General features: G+C 41.2%; 1 protein-coding gene across 1 annotated transcript in view; it reads left to right on the top strand.

Moving 5' to 3' along the window:
* Positions 1 to 16832, top strand: part of LOC111150461 (apolipoprotein O) — a 60600-nt gene that overhangs the window by 19499 nt on the left and 24269 nt on the right. The window contains exons 2-5 of the mRNA XM_022507935.1: positions 8598 to 8705; positions 10029 to 10148; positions 12601 to 12655; positions 15791 to 15886. Of these exons, the coding sequence (XP_022363643.1) occupies positions 8598 to 8705; positions 10029 to 10148; positions 12601 to 12655; positions 15791 to 15886 (379 nt within the window). The remainder of the gene's footprint in view (positions 1 to 8597; positions 8706 to 10028; positions 10149 to 12600; positions 12656 to 15790; positions 15887 to 16832) is intronic.

Raw genomic sequence — 16832 nt, 5'->3', positions numbered from 1 at the left:
TCTCTCTGTCAAATAAATAAAATCTTTAAAAAAAAAAAAAGAAGTTTTCCTTCCATTTCTATTTTTTGGAACAGTTTCAGAAGACTAGGTATTAATTCTTCTTTAAATGTTTGGTAGAGGGGCGCCTGGGTGGCTCAGTGGGTTAAGCCGCTGCCTTCGGCTCAGGTCATGATCTCAGGGTCCTGGGATCGAGCCCCGCATCGGGCTCTCTGCTCAGCAGGGAGCCTGCTTCCTCCTCTCTCTCTCTGCCTGCTTGTGATCTCTCTCTGTCAAATAAATAAATAAAATCTAAAAAAAAAAATTGGTAGAATTCCCTTGGGAAGCCATCCAGCCCTGGAGGCTTGTTTGTTAGGAGTCTTTTAATTACTGCTTCAATTTCCTTGTTTGTTGTGGGTATGTTCAGGTTTCTATTTCTTCCTATTTTAATTTGGTAGTTTATAGGTATCTAGGAATGCATCCATTTCTTCCAGATTGCCTAATTTGTTGGTATATAGTTGCTCATAATTTCTTATAATTGTTTGTACTTCTTCAGTTTTGGTTATAATCTCTCCTCTTTTTCATGATATTATTTGGGTCCTTTCTCTTTTCTTTTTGATAAGTCTGGCCAGTTGTTTATCAATCATTAATTCTTTCAAAGAACCAGCTCCTAGTTGTGTTGATTTGTTCTACTATTCTTTTGGTTTTTATTTCATTGATTTCTGTTCTGATCTTTATTATTTCTCTTCTCCAGCTTGGTTTAGGTTTTATTTGCTATTCTTTCTCCAGCTCCTTTAGGTGTAGGGTTAGGTTGTGTATTTGGGACCATTCTTGTTTCTTGAGAAAGGCTTGTAGTGCTGTATACTTCCTTCTTAGGACTACCTTTGCTGTATCCCCAAAATTTTCAACAGTTGTGTTTTCATTTGCGTTTGTTTCCATGAATTTTTTAAATTCTTCTTTAATTTTCTGGTTGACCCATTCATTCTTTAGTAGGATGCTCTTTAGTCTCCATGTATTTGAGTTCCTTCCAACTTTCCTTTTGTGATTGAGTTCCAGTTTCAAAGCATTGTGGTCCGAAAATATGCAGGGAATGATCCCAATCTTTTGGTACCAGTTGAGACCTTATTTGTGACCCAAAATGTGATCTATTCTATTCCGTGTGCACTAGAGAACAATGTGTATTGTTTTGCTTTGGGGTGGAATGTTCTGAATATATCTGTGAAGTCCATGTGGTCCAGTGTGTCACTCAACGGCCTTATTTTCTTGTTGATCTTTTGCTTAGATGGTCTGTCCGTTGCAGTGAGGGGGCTGTTAAAGTCCCCTGATATTATTGTATTGTATTGTATATTGTTGATGTGTTTCTTTGATTTTGTTGTTAATTGGCTTATATAATTAGCTGCTCCCATGTTAAGGGCATAAATATTTACAATTATTAGATCTTCTTGTTGGATAGACCCTTTAATTATGATATAGTGTTCTTCCTCATCTCTTATTACAGTCTTTGGTCTAAAATCTAATTTGTCTGATGTAAGGATTGCCACCCCAGCTTTCTTTGATGTCCATTCGCATGGTAAATGGTTTTCCACCCCCTCACTTTGAATCTGGAGGTGTCTTTGGGTCTAAAATGAGTATCTTGCAGACAGCATATTGATGGGTCTTTTTTTTTTTTTTTAATCTAATCTGATACCCTGTGTCTTTCGGTTGGGGCATTTAGCCCATTTACATTCAGGGTAACTATTGAAAGGTATGAATTTAGTGCCATTGTTTTGCCCGTAAGTTGACTATTATGTATATTGTCTCTCTTCCTTCCTGGTCTGTTACTTTTTGCTCTCTCTTTGCTTAGAGGACTCCTTTCAGTATTTCTTGTAGGGCTCCATACGTCCTACCTTCCAGAAAGTGGTAGTTTTTCTATTCGTAGAGTTGCAGCTATTCTTTTCTTTGATCTTGGGTTAAGTTGGCAGGTGTTCAGAATGGTCTCATAACTATCTAGCTGAATTCCTGGGACCAGAAGAAATTTAAGGTCTCCTACTCCTCTGCCATCATGGGCTCTACTCCTTTTTAAAAATATATTATTTATTTAAGTAATCTGTACACCCAGCGTAGAGCTTGAACTCACAGCCCCAAGATCAAGAGTCACATGCCCTTCCATCTGAGCCAGCCAGGTGCCCCATGGATATCCAGTATTCTCCATTCTAACCATAGTCTATTTTTAAAGTAAATTTGTCCGTGAAGGAAGATAGAAGGATGGGTGATAGACTGAGAATTAGGGGTGAAGGGTATTGATTGTGTTGTGTTTATGATGGAAAGATTTTTATTGAATGTAAATAAATCCCATAACTTCTTTAGTCGGTGGCCAGTCACTGTTTATTTTTATGTTTAGGGCAATTTTCATTTCGTGCTTTCAGATGTCTTTAAAAGTATGTACATTTCAGTGTTTATACAAACCTAAGTTGAATAACTGTTCCCCAAGCATCTGCTTGTGGAATAGTGGTTTTCTAAATTTGGCTGATTGTGGGAATAGATTCTTGGGCCCCCCTTGGATTTACTGATTCAGATACCATGGGGAAATGTGTTGGAATCTCTGCTCCTAAAACAAAAACAAAAACAAAAATAAAAACCTTCCCCAGGTGATTCTGAAACCTTCTCTGTATGCAGGCTTACAGCGTGAGGCTTACATTTTGTCCAAAAGGAAACTGACATGTATTTTAAATGAAAGGTCTAATAAGATCATAGTTCTTTAATTTAGGGAGAAGAAAGGGTCACCCTTCTTGAAGATGGGAGAGACTATATACTGGATTCTCATAAAGTTTAAAAAAAAAGCAAGTTGTCAGGGTTTGAGCCCTACCATTTATGAGCATGCTTGAGTAATTCTGAAAATGGCTTATTTAGCTCGAGATTTTTATTTGTCTTTAAGACAGTTTTACTGGGACACAATCAGAAAGTGATCACGGAGTTACAGAGTTTGGGACAGTGTTTATTTGCAAAACAAGGACAGTTTAGCCTTCTGGGTACCCATTATGAGCTGAGTGTTTATGACCTCACCAGATCCATATCTTGGCTAACTGTGTCCAAGGTCTCCTTTGCTGCTGGAGCTGAAAGCTAAACTCAGTCTCAAGCCCAAGTGTTTTTTCTTTTTAATTTATTTTTTAAATTGTGACCTGAGGCTTTTTGAGTAAACTCATTAGCTTCCTGGAAACTCTGTAAGGGCAAGGACCATATCTCCCTAAATGTTGTGGCATATTTTGCACTGTGCCTGCCATGGAGTAGGTGTACAATAAATTTGTTTTTGCAATAAAATCATAGTTGACCTCTTCTAATTATCATATTGTTTGTAACCCTGCTTTCCTAGCCAGATTTGTTTTGCTCTCATCAGTCCTTGATGACCTTCACTGAAGAGAGTGAGAAGCAGAAATCCTTAAAGACGGTGGTGGTCTATGCCATTTATGGCACACCTTGTTAGGCCCCATCCAACCACCTGCCAATCCTAGTGCTCAGTTTCTAATGATGATGAAAACCCTTTGTGGGTTATGTAAAACCAAATGTTGAAAGATGAAGAATCCAAATGTTTAAGTTGGAGAATATACCTTAATGAGGGAGAGTTTAGGATACATTGCTGGGGAATAGAATCAGACAAAAAGAAAGAAGGATTAGCCACATGAGCCAGGAAACTTGCTGGTACTCCCCTTGAGGTTTGCAAGGCTAAGCATCACCAACTTACCTTTGTCTGAGTCAGATTTTAGTTTTCCCTGTGACTGAGGTCTTTTGCAGCTGTATTCAAAACCTCAGACCAGTCACCACACTGGGGTCCTTAGTTTGAAATCACCACACTGGGGTCCTTACTTAGAGACCCCCAACTGTCTGAGTTCCAGGAGAGGCATCTAGTACATTTCAAGGATACATTCCAGAGGATAGGCTGGATCTAAAGCAACAAAGCTGTTGAATCTAGTAGCTTAGCACTCATTGAAGATGCAGTTCTTAACAGAGTGGGCTTGACTTTGGTCTATATCAAGCCAAACTTATCAAATCTGAACTAGAGCATGTCTAATCCGCTCTTGGAAGGTGCTTTTGTACCCATTTTCTGAGCCAAGCCATCTGTCCTGGGTAGGGAGTAAACCTCGCAAACAAAGATTCTCAAGTACTGTCTCTTGGGACAGTAAGGCCAGGGGTATGCACAGCCTAGAGGTTCCAGCTTCTCATCAGAAAAGGTCCAGAAAAGGTCCCAGGAGGTATTTTCAGTCTGGTTGTACCATAATGGATCAAGACCCCTCCTAGAGAGAGGATGCCTCTGTGTTCTAGTCTCACACAAGGCAACCCAACAGAAGTGTCCATTGGAGAAAAGGTGATAAAGCCAGAGCTGAAGTGATTTAGTGATCCAGATTCTGGAAGTTGGTTAAATCTTTCTTCAAGCCATCTCACTTCCAGATTAGTGGGGTTTTTTTCTTCCTGGAGGAGACAGGAGATTGAAAAATGTTCTTTGACTCCTCTTTTGCTCTCTCACTTTCATGGGGTGATCTCTGCCCATTTAAATAGCCTTTCTCTTCTTAAATTCTGATATCAAATGGGTTGGCCTGAATACTCAGTATGAGCTCTCACAAGTTACGTTAAATACCTGGTAGGGGCCCCGCCTCCAGAACCCGCATTTGTGATAACACGTGGTCTGGCTGAGGCAGGATGCGGTAGTCTCTCCCAAGAGGAGCCCCATTGATGCCAAAAAGAAAAGGGAACCACCCAGGATGTTGGGCAGTGCACGAGCGTCAGGCTGGTCTGCCTGTGGACCTGGTACTGAGGCTCCTTGTGTGGGTTGCTGTCGCAAAGGTCAGTAGCACCTGGTTTGGTACCACAGTCAGATTCCTTAGGATCCCCCTTGGCCTCCAGTTTCCACTCATATTTTAGCATGACTTGGTGCAGTTCAGGCATGCATGGAATTTTTGAGATACGGCTTGTGTACAGTGAGATGTACAGTTGTTAGGTTGTACAGATCTTACAGTTAGAGTTTTAACACATGTATATATGCCTTCTGTAACCCATACCCCAGTCGAGGCATGGATCATTTTCTGTCATCCCAGAAAGTTCCCTGGTGCCCCTTCTCAGTAAGTCCATCCCCTCCCCACGCTTCACTCCCCCTCCTCTAGGCATGACTTTTCTGATTTCTATCACTGTGTATTAGATCCGAGGCCCTGGATTTTTAAAGACGTACCGATTTGCTTGAAGTGTGGATGGTGAGAGATGTCAGAAAACATTCTTTTGAGTCATGCCTGGGAGGGGTGCTACTGGCATCCAGTGGGTAGAGGCCAAGGATGTCAGGAAGCATCTAGTGCTCAAGACAGCGCTCACATCAAACAGTGATCCAGGCCAAAGTGTTGATATTGCTGAGATTGAGAAACCCTGAAGTAAATTATGTGCTCTTGGCAGAGAGAACTGTGGCCCTAGGGAGTGTTAAACTGTAGTTCTCCCAAGTCTTCTGGGGTGAGGGTTATTTTTTTCTGGTTGTAGTTGTTGAGAGCCTTCGGGAAGCTGAAAGGGCAGCTGCAGGAGGGACCTTTCTTGGGTGCTCCCGCCCTCGAGGGCACAGTTCTTGCTGTGGGATGGGAGGGGCCATGGCTTTGGAGGGGGCGGAAGACTGACAGGAGAAGAGGGAGAAAACAACTTGAGCAATAAAGGACCAGGCTTTACTTAATATTGAAATTAGAGAAGTGGATGAAAGGGAAAAATAAAGTAAAAGTAATCAAGAGTCCAATAAAATGTTACATTTAAAAAGTGAGTAAATTGAGATTAAAAAGATCAAAGGGAGTGAAAATAATCACTAAGAACAGAAGAAGTAGAAATCTGCATTAAAACAACAGAAGGCTACAAGGTGAAAAACAAAATATGTGAGAAGTAGATTGGATTAAGGATTAAAAGCAGGAATTGAGAATTTAAAAGGTCAGCATAAGGCATTATGTCAAAGAAGGATGAAGGTAGGGGTGCCCGGGTGGCTCAGTCAGTTAAACATCTGCCTTTGGCTCAGGTCGAGATCCCAGAGTCCTGGAATCTAGCCCGGCATTGGGCTCTCTGCTCGGCAGTGAATCTGTTTCTCTCTGCCCCTCTGCCTGTTTGTGTGCTCTCTCTCTCTCCCTTCCTCTCTGTCTCTCTCAAATAAATAAAATCTTTAAAAAAGAATGATGAAGTAGAGGACAGTATGAACCCCAAATGCGTGGAGGCTGCGGTGCTGGATGGGGAGTGGGAAAGGGTGAGGCACCAGCTCTTGGGATCAAAGTCCAGAGTAAGGCTAGCTGGCTCAGGGGAAAGTCCCCAGTTCAAAGCAGTGTTGTGGGTAGGTTGTGGACAGACCCAGGGGGCAGAGAGCACTGAGTTGGCACCTCCAGATACCAGCAGCCTAATAGGCCCCTGGGGTGCCAGGAGGGACCACACCGACTGTCAGCAGTAGCTGGTTAAGCTTTACTCTGGAAACAAAGGAAATTTGTAGCAATATTGCCTTGAAATTAAGTCCTTTCAAGGTGAACACTTACTATTTCAGGTTATGTTCATTATTTTTAAATCAGTTAAAGTCATAGCCACTCCTCTAAATAGCTTCCAGCTCTTTATTTGCTTCCGAAGTAGGAATTTCCCTTTTTGTGTGTAACTCCAGGCGCACATTTCAACAGACATTTTGTTATGTTTTATTTAGCATGGTATGTTTTGTGAATATTGTGGAATAGCCTAGTCTTTCACAATAGCCTAGTCTTGCAGATCTCAGTAATATGATTTCCATGATGCTGAAGCATGCCTACAGAGTTAGAACAGGTCAGCCACTCATTTATTTTCCACCTCTCCTCCATCCATTCATGCGGGCAGTGAACAGTTGAACAGTTACTACTGCACATTTCTTTTGTGCTAGGCACAGGCAGGGGCAGTAGGGAGACAGAGTAAGACATGGCAGTGTCGCGAAAGGTCTTCCGATCTGTTGGGGAGAACTTGATAGACGTAAATAAATGGATAAATAAGAAAAGAAAAGAAAAATGCAGTATAACTCCCTGCTCTGAGGCAGCTGTACAGCAAGACAAAGCAAGGATAGGACATTCCAGGCAGAGGAAGCAGCATATGTAAACCCAGGAAGCTGGGCAACAGCAGGGGAGCAATCTAGGGAGTTGGTGTGTTGTGGGGAAGGCAGACGCCAGGTGAAAGAAGGTGGTTGTGGTCGCATCATAATGGGCCTTGCTTGCCCGGCAGAAAAGTCCGCATAAAAGATAATAAATAAGGAAGGATCTCAAACTAAGGCTAGAAGATAATTAATTTGCAGTATAGAAAGATCATTCTTTTGCATTGTGGTGGTTCGAGTCATCAGAGGGCCAGGTGAGCTGTTAGAATGCTGCTGGAAATAATCCAAGAAAGAAAAGAGGGCTCAAGGGAAGATTGTACAGCAGGAGATAAAGTGGGGAGAGTGAACGGAGGTTACTGAACGGTTAGAGTTAACAGGACTTGCTGACTGCTGGGCCGGGGTGGTGTGAACACGACCTCAGAGTTTCTGTCCGGGTTGCCTGGTTGGGTGGTGGCACCATGCCTGCGAGGAAGTAGAGGAAGAAGGGACCGGTCTGGGGTAAAGATGCTAGCTGGTCACATGCTGTGTAAGGTAAGGGATTACGATAGAAAATAAAGCCTTCTGGGGGCACCTGGGTGGCTCAGTGGGTTAAACCTCTGCCTTCGGCTCGGGTCATGATCCCAGGGTCCTGGGATTGAGCCCCACATCGGGCTCTCTGCTCAGCAGGGAGCCTCCTTCCCCCTTCCCCTCTGCCTGCCTCTTTGCCTACTTGTGATCTCTTTCTCTCTCTGTGTCAAATAAATAAATAAATAAATAATCTTTTAAAAAAAAGAAAAGAAAGCCTTCTGACTTGATTCTGTAGCACACACCCACCCATCAGGCGAAGTGTGGACTTGGAGGCACAAGACAAGATCGCGATGAGTTGATTTTGGACATGGCTTGCAAAAAAGTACAAATGTCCAGGAGTAATTGGATAAGTGAGTTGGGAGCTCAGGAGGGAGCTCTGGGCTGGGACTGCATTCGCATTGCAGCCCTGGGTGTGAGTGACCCAGTGAGGGAGGGCAAGGCATGAAAAGATACTGACTTGGGGAACTTAATTTGGAGGAGACCAGCTCTGAATGGGAATGGAAAGAGAAAGCTTGTGAAAATTTGGTTATTAGAATTACAGAAATAATCTTCACTCTCTTCAGTGAATCACTAGTTGAGATCATTTCGAAACCTCTTCCACTGTTGGTGGAGGGGTGTTTGTATGTGTGAGAGAGATAGAGACTGTTACAGTCTTAAAATCATTCCATAACATTTCTCTGTTATTTTTAAAAGCATGCACACGTGTCTGTATACGTATCTTTTACTTCACTTGACAGGCTAAGTAGAAAAACTTAGGAACTACTGTCTTGGAAATGAAGGTGAAGGTGACCTGAAATTTTAAGTCCATGAGTACACGTTTCTTCAAGTTTCCATAAAATTTCAGGAACACATCTGTTTCTCATAAAGCACAGTAAGCCTTCTAGGGCAGAAGTCGCTGAAGTTATAAATGTGCTCACATTAGGCATGTTCGGTTTATTGCATCGAAGAAGGCTTTAAGATTGCTTCTGTGTTTCAGGTAATTCAGAGGGCTGTGGGGCCGGCCAGCCTGAGTCTGCTCACCTTCAAAGTCTATGCGTCACCTAAAAAGGACTCACCTCACAAAGCTTCTGTGAAGGTTAATGAGGTAACATGCCGTTCATGTTGTGATATATTTTGAACATCTGCTTTAGTTACTATACGAAGTCTACAAATTGTACATCAGGAGATAGGACAGTTTAGAAGACACTTCCAAGTAGAAAGTGGATTTCCCTACAGTTTTTCTTCATGGGAAGCTACTAAAGGGTAGCTTTTTCAACAAACTTTAATGAATGATAGTTAGCTAAGGGCATAATTAAGGAATATTTCCTAGATTTTTTTTTTTTGTGGGGAATCTGCTTGTCACTTCTAAGTGACCCGCCTCATCCAAGACTGCTTTCTTTTTCAGTGGTTTTTTTTTTTTTTGAAGATTTTATTTATTTAACAGAGTGAGCACAAACCCGGGGAGTGGCAGGCAGAGGGAGAGGGAGAAGCAGGCTCCTGGCTGAGCAGGGAGCCCAATGCAGGGCTCTGTCCCAGGACCCTGGGATCATGACTTGAGCCAAAGGCAGACACTTAACCAACTGAGCCACCCAGGCGCCCCTCTAAGACTGCTTTTAAGCCAGGAAAACATTTGCATTTTTCCCTCTCTAAGAAATTAAAGATCTGGGTTCATTCTTCTTGGGCACATTAGAGGCTCATAAGTAGATGCTTAATAAATACTAAATAAATAAAAGAAGAAATCTTCTTGCCATTGTTTACATTCTTTTTTTTTTTTTTGTATATACTTCCCACCAATTATTTTGGATATTTGCTATCTGTTGATTTTAGAGTAAAATAGTGTAAAGATCTGCCTTCAGTCATGAACCAGGTTACTTGAATGGTGTTTTCAAAAAGCTAATTAATTTATCTTTTGCCCTTTATACTCTTCTCAGGCCTTGGGACTGTGGTGTTTTTTGAGGGTGAAGAAGGCAGCCAGTAATGACTATGAACAGTTTTTCCTCTGGGTGCGGAACAAACTTGCTCTCCTGCTTGGATTAGCACCAGACTGATCATTTGAACTCAGTTTTTTTCTTTTTACATCTCCTCCCCACTTTAGAGTAATAGAATCCTTTTTCCATACTGTATCTAAGGTGAAATACCAAATGCCAGGATAGAAAATGGATAAGGGGGTGGTGCTGCTTTGTCTGCTACCACTGGAGTGGGAGGTGGAGAGGACACTTGATAGTCCTGTCTTCTTGGCCTTGTTCTTACTGATAAATCAGGTTCAAAGATCCTCTGGAGTAAGTTTCGGGGGGATGAAACCCTTAGAGTCACAGCAGTTCATGAATTATTAGAGAGTGATGCTCAACAGTTTGATGATTGATTACATTATCTCGTGACTGTTTGTGCTTTTTAATTTCTTTTTGTTTTGTTTTTTTCATGTATGCAGCTTTCACTCTACTCGGTTCCCGAGGGTCAGTCTAAATATGTGGAAGAGCCAAGGACCCCACTTGAGGAAAGCATTTCACATCTCCGACATTATTGCGAGCCGTATACAAGTTGGTGTCAGGTACAGCTGTTCTGAAAGTGGAGTGACACATTTCTGTTTGGAGTCCAGAGTGAAAAGTCTCTATTGGCTGCATGTTTTCAGAAAAAGGCACAACAGAGGTCTCCAACTTCAGAGGGCCTGACTTAACGGTGTTCATCAGTGCCATCTCTGAGGGGAGCCGAGAGCCCTAGCTTCCTGGTGGTGGCTTTTGCCATCGCTGCAGGGAGAATGGCCCTCCTGCCAGGCAGCGTGTGGCACCTTGACTGGAGAGTGGACTGGTCACTATCTTGTTGGTCGCAGCTAGGAAGCCATCATTGTCTCCCACGGGAGGATATGGGGCTGGAACTCTAGTAGAAGGAAGAGGATATAATGTAAGCATTTATATAAAAATTGGGAAGTTTTTCTCCCCCTCCAGAAAGTGTACACACCAGAGCCATTGTAACAGGAATGGCTACAGAACATTCTGAATGCTCTAATAGGTGACCAAAGAGCTACATACACAGATGGGCTTCTCTCCCTGCTCAGGTTTTAGATCAGGCTCTTGTGATTATGTTCGTGGAAGCATTTCTGCAATTTTTAACATCTGAAATGGAAGATTACAATCTACAGAATGCTCTTGTGGGCTTTGATGCATCAAGTGTTTGCCATACTTGGTCTGGACTTTGAAAATTGATGGCAGATTAGTACAAAGTATGTAGATGTGTGTGACATGGTCTAGCTCTACTTTGCTCGAGATTTACAGACAGAATTTTCATCCAGAGCTTGTCTTAATGTTTTCATTTCCACTCTCTCTGCCAGTGCTGAACTTCTTTTTATCAATTTAGAAGAAAACAGTAAGCATAGACTCTGTCAGCAATATAAATTAGGCCAGTATACATAAGTATTGTAACCATATTATTGAGTTATGAATATCTAAAGACTTACATAATGTGTTGTAAAAAGCTTAGACTTTATTCTCTTGTTCTAGAAGATTTTTTAAGCCATCTGCTGGTTAAGATAAGGTCCACAAATTTGTGCAAATATTTTTCTATCATGTAGGCATTGACTGAGGTTATTTTGTGTGCTTTTTTTTTTTTTTGGTTATAAAAGTACTTTGTCTCTTAACCTTTCAACCTCAGATTGCCTTTTGTTTTTTACTTTTTCATCTGTGCATGATGCTCAGTGTAGCAAAATACCTCTCTAAATGACAGAATAATTATCAACATGTTTATTTGTACTACTTCTAAATAAAAAAGCCATTTTGTGATTACAATGGCTTTATTTTTCTTCAGGATGATGCCTTCTTCAATAGAAATATTTCTAATTCCTGGCTCCTTTTTCAAGCCAGTGATTTCTAGCCCCTTCCTTTAAGAACTAATTTAATTTTTCTGTATAGTGAGAAGATTATGCTAACAAAAAAAATAGGTCATCACTGTAGCCATTTATCTGTAGTTTTTCTTTTTTTTATGGGCATAAAATACCAATAATGAATTTTAATGAAGCAGTCTTCAGTTTTTAAATTTTTTTTATGTCCTCCCCTAAATTCAGTGTTTATTGTTTAAGGGCATTTAATAGTATTAGGATAATTTGTTCTGCCTTGGACCAAATTAAACAAAACAAATCTTTTTCCAAGTGGCAACTGGTTCTGATACCTTCTGATGTCCATATGTCTCTTTTTCTAACTTTATTTTAGACTTCTTTTTTTAAAGATTTTATTTATTTATGCGAGAGGTAGCGAGAGCGAGCGCATGATTGGAAGGGGGCAGAGGGAGAGGGAGAAGCAGGCTTCCCACTGAGCAGGGATCCCCACACAGGATTTGATCCTGGGATCATGACCTCAGCTGAAGGCTGATGCTTAACTGACTGAGCCACCCAGGTGCCCCGTTGTAGACTTCTTGAGGTGGAATACGTTCTAGCTAGTCCATTGTTTTCTTTAGGTTATATGATGTTCATGTACAAAGCCATTTTATTGTTGTTGTTGTTAAGAGAATGTTAGTACTTCATTTGTTCCAGGATTAGGCTAAGTGTCTCTCAAAACTTGGATATAGACTCCTTTGTCCCATTCAAGGTGGTTATTCCTGCTTCAGAAGGGCAGTTTTTAGATACAGACTCTAAAATCATGACATATCAGGAAATAGACTTAATATGAAAGAGATTGCATCTCACGGGGAGAGGATTGCCACTTCAGTTATCAAGGAGATTGATTTTTGTCCATTCTCTTGAATTTAACAGAAGAATAAAAAGGCTGGGTTGTTGAAATTGCTCTGCTTGTAATGTTTGCTTCCTGTGACAATAATACTGTTCTGCTGAGCAATTTGCAGTGAAGGGGAAATTACACAAGAGAAAAAGAACACAGAAAAACCCAGATAGACAATATATCCCTTTGTCCAAAAAGTGTTAATAACATGATAATTTATACGGTAAAGACAAATATATTTATTGTTACTTTCTAATCAGCATATCCTTCTCATTCCTTTTCTTTTCACCTTTTTAGGAAATGTACTCCCAAACTAAGCCCAAGATGCAGAGCTTGGTTCAATGGGGGTTAGGTAAGTTGATCTTTAATTGGGCATAATCAGTTTCTTCATTAACATGGGATTCTTTAACCAGGATACCATGGATGGGATCCAGGAGATCTGGGAATTCCTTGAAATTGAATGCAGAATATTAGAACTATGTGGATTTTTCTGGAAAGAAAATCTCTTGTTTTCATCAGATTTCAGAGGTCTAGTGTCCCTCAACACTTGGGAAGTCTGTTCAAGATCATTGGGATTGCTGGGCTAACAAGTTCAGATACACTGGATGTTTTTTCTGAAATCTAATTCCAGGCGCAGTGTCCCTGACAGACACTAACCCCCACTAACTCATCAGTAGGTTTTTGGAATCAGGATAGCTTATCTGTATGGCTGTTAATACACGTTACAGAAATTTAGAGGCTGGAAGAAACTGGGCTGGTGTGCCTAGGAAAGGCCTTACTGCATGGAGTAGTGTTCTTAGATTTTTCTCATTGGGTTTTTATTGTCCTTGATTGTTTTCCATATCCACTTATCCCATACACTCGTAAACTGGGTTCACAGTCTATATTCTGACTCATCTCCTTCAGACACTGGTGAATTAATGGACATTAAGCATGTTTCATTTCCTTTGCTGGGCATCTCAGCAAAGAAAAACTCCTGTTTTTACAAGCGTTTGCTTCCATGACTGAATAAAACAAACAAGAATATAGTTTATTTCCTTCCAGAGATCATCAGGTGTTGATGGGATGATACAGGATATTAACACCCATGAATAATATGTATGTTAATAAGTAACATCTTCATTTTATTAATTTCATCAGCACTTACTTAGTTTTTATTACATGTCAGGAACTAGTCTGAGTGCTTTAAAATATTAATTTATGTATAATCCTCATAACCCTGATAGATAGGTGCTTTTATTACCTTCATGTTTTAATCTGAGGAAACTCAAGAACTTCGGATCTCTTGTCATAAAGGGCTTTGCATTGTTACCTATCACTTCCTGTCGATTCACAGCAATAGGCATTATTAGCAACCTAAGTCTTGTTTGTCTTCTCTTGGACTGGTTACTGCAAAAGCTCTTAAGAAACATTCCATTATGAGTTGCGCTGTTGTCTGCCAAGGCGGTCCGTCCATTTCCCGGCAGTCCTAGCCAGGACACGGTACCAGAAGCCGGGCTGGGGCTTCACTGCAGCCTTTTAGCGTATCTTCTTTCCCGTTTCTCTGTGATTTACCCACTTCAGCTCAGCTCACCAAGGCCATCTGGTTGACCGCCTATCAAGTGTTCTGTGTGCACGTCTCGAATTAAAAACACTGCGCCGGTAGGCAAAAATAAAGGGAAGTAGAAAATTGCTTCAGATGACCCAGACAAAGAGTTGGAAAGTGAAAACTAAGTTAAAGGCAGAATAAGTCAAAGGCCAGCCAGGAATTCTCGCAAACACCACAAGCCCTATAGTAGTGTTTAAAATGATCAACACGGGGCGCCTGGGTGGCTCGGTGGGTTAAAGCCTCTGCCTTCAGCTCAGGTCATGATTCCAGGGTCCTGGGATCGAGCCCCACATCGGGCTCTCTGCTCGGTGGGGAGTCTGCTTCCTCCTCTCTCTCTGCCTGCCTCTCTGCCTACTTGTGATCTCTCTCTCTGTCAAATAAATAAATAAAATCTTTAAAAAAAATAAAATAAAATGATCAACACATTTCCCAAACAGTCAGGAAAAGGAAAACTGGCCTGTGTCTGCTGTTTTCTGGGGGAGAGAATTACCGAGCATTCTAGTCAGTTCGGTTCTGCAGACATTTGTGAAGTCAGCCTCATGGCAGGCATAGATAATCACGGCTGATTCAGACAACGGTCACGACCACTGAGGGGTATGTAATATATTTTCAACATTAGCACAAATCCAGAGAAAGTCACGGGCCACTTTTGAAGGTACAGAGGAAGGAAATGAGTTTAATAGGGTTTGCAGGGCGGGGAAGAGTCAGGGAAGGATGTCTGAGTTGAATCTTAGAGTAGAGTCAGCCACACCAAGACATGGGGGTGGAACTTAGGCATCATTCCACACGGAGGGCATAGCATGATCAGGGCTTGGAGGAGTGACTCGGTGTTTCCTGAGCCGGAAACTGGAAGCACTTAGGGAGTGCTGAAGATGGGGTTGAGACAGACATGAAGGGTTTTGAAGTTACAGCCTCTCTGAAACCCATTTTTTAATTCATTTGGTATCTGTCAGCACCTAGCAGTGCTTTCAGTAAACAGCTGTTGGATGAACATTGACTGTTTCCGCTGAGGGAAAATAACATAGAAGTCCAACCAGTGAACCATTCAGGAGCATATGTTCTCCTTGAGGAGGCATACAATACACCCGTGAGTAATTACACACAGCGTGCTCTATAGGATTGCATACCAAATGATGGTACAGAGAATAAATATGATGGGACTTTAGAGGAGAGAGAGGCGTGGGCTGAGCAGTCTAGGAAAGGTTTTTCCGAGAGGGTTAGGAATGCAGATGGCTCTTACTTGGTGGGATTGGCTCAGTGGATGGGAGAGGAGTCATCATTCCGATGAGGTCATAAGGCATGCTCAGGCAGGGCACCTAGGCTCACGTGCTGCATTTCATTGTGTTTATCTGTCACCAGTGACTATTTCCCTCATATACGTGCACTAAAAGCTTCCTATGTTGTCCAGATTGATTCTCTTCTCGACTTCAAATAATGAATTCAGATGGCAAAGGATACGTTTTTCCCCAAGCCTCATGTATTTGGTTCCTGAGTTTCAGAGAGCAAGCAGCAGAGCTTCAGGATAGCGGCAGATCTCTCCAAATCTATTCCGTCTCTGTGTATGGAAGACAAGGAATCCCCATATTGGTATTTCTCCCCCTGTGCATAGTTAACTCAGATCTGTTGCATTCAGGAATATGAAGGTGGTCTAACATGACTTTCCTGTCAGTAGGTCATCAAACCAGAAGTGTTTGAAAATTGGCTACTTGCTATGTGAATAATAAAGCATACTTATCTATCACATAAAAAGAATGTGTTAAAGCATATTAGCATAAAGCAAAGAACACACTATTTGAGAAGTGTTTGATACTATATATACCAGTTATGTGTAAGATTTTTTTGGGTTTGTTTCCTAATGGGCAATTTATAGAACAGTTTCCTGGTCTGATTCTATTGTAGGCAGCTATGAATATCTCCAAAATGCACCTCCTGGATTTTTTCCAAGACTTGGTGTTATCGGTTTTGCTGGCATTGTTGGACTTCTTTTGGCTAGAGGTAGGTGCACTTTTATGGGGTTTTTAAAACCGCTCATAAGGAAGAGATAAGATAGATACTCGGTTCTTTCTTTTTATTTGCCAGTTGTCAGAATAATGAGTTGGTTCCTAAAATATGGCTTTCTTAATATATAATTGATATGGTTGTTTTCTCCAGTGTGTTTGATTTTAGACATACATAGGAATTATAAAAATATGAAATGGAAGAAATTCTATACCCCTGCTTGAAAGGATAATATAGTTATATCCTTTATAGGCACATTTACTTGATCAAATTTCCATCTTTCTTTGTTACAGAAAGAGTGAATTTTTGTTAACCACAACTCTGTTACACCTGAGACTCTGTTTCTATTGTTTTTCACTATTGAAATCAGGCTATTAATCACAGTAAATAGAACAGTGATTTTGTAGGGATTTTATGAATTTCTTGATGTGTCTGTCATAGCTTCAGTTTCCAGTGATGATACAAAAAATTTTAAAACACTTAAAAGCTAATAAATGTCACCTGAAATGTGTTACTACACTATACTGCTGGATTCCAAACATTCATAGGAAATAAAGGATGACAAGGTACTTCACTATAATGAGATCAATTTGTTATAAACTACTGAGGTTTCACTGATTATAAAATTCAGACTTTACAAAAATTCCTAAAATGGAGAGTTTATGAACCCTGCAATCAGACCCTCGTAAAAGATTAACTATAGTGACTCCTTCGGTACCCATTCCTCCAATTTTAAAAAGCTTTTCTGTACATGCCTTATCTGTTATTTTAGTCTGGAGGCAGGTGGCACTGGTGCCCCTCCCTCAGCCTGTGGAACGAACTCCTATCATAGTTTCTGTGCCCTCCCCCCATCCTGTGCAGAATATATAAGAATTAAAGTTAGAGTTCATTTTTACTAACCAGCTGCAAAAGAGTTGAACCAACTACCCGCCCCCCGCCCCCG

This window comes from Enhydra lutris, unplaced genomic scaffold (genome assembly GCF_002288905.1).
Source record: "Enhydra lutris kenyoni isolate GAN:26980312 unplaced genomic scaffold, ASM228890v2 scaffoldscaffold23, whole genome shotgun sequence".
Classification (NCBI taxonomy): Eukaryota; Metazoa; Chordata; class Mammalia; order Carnivora; family Mustelidae; genus Enhydra; species Enhydra lutris.
Note: the sequence above shows the minus strand (reverse complement) of the source record. Positions and strands in the feature narration are given on the sequence as shown.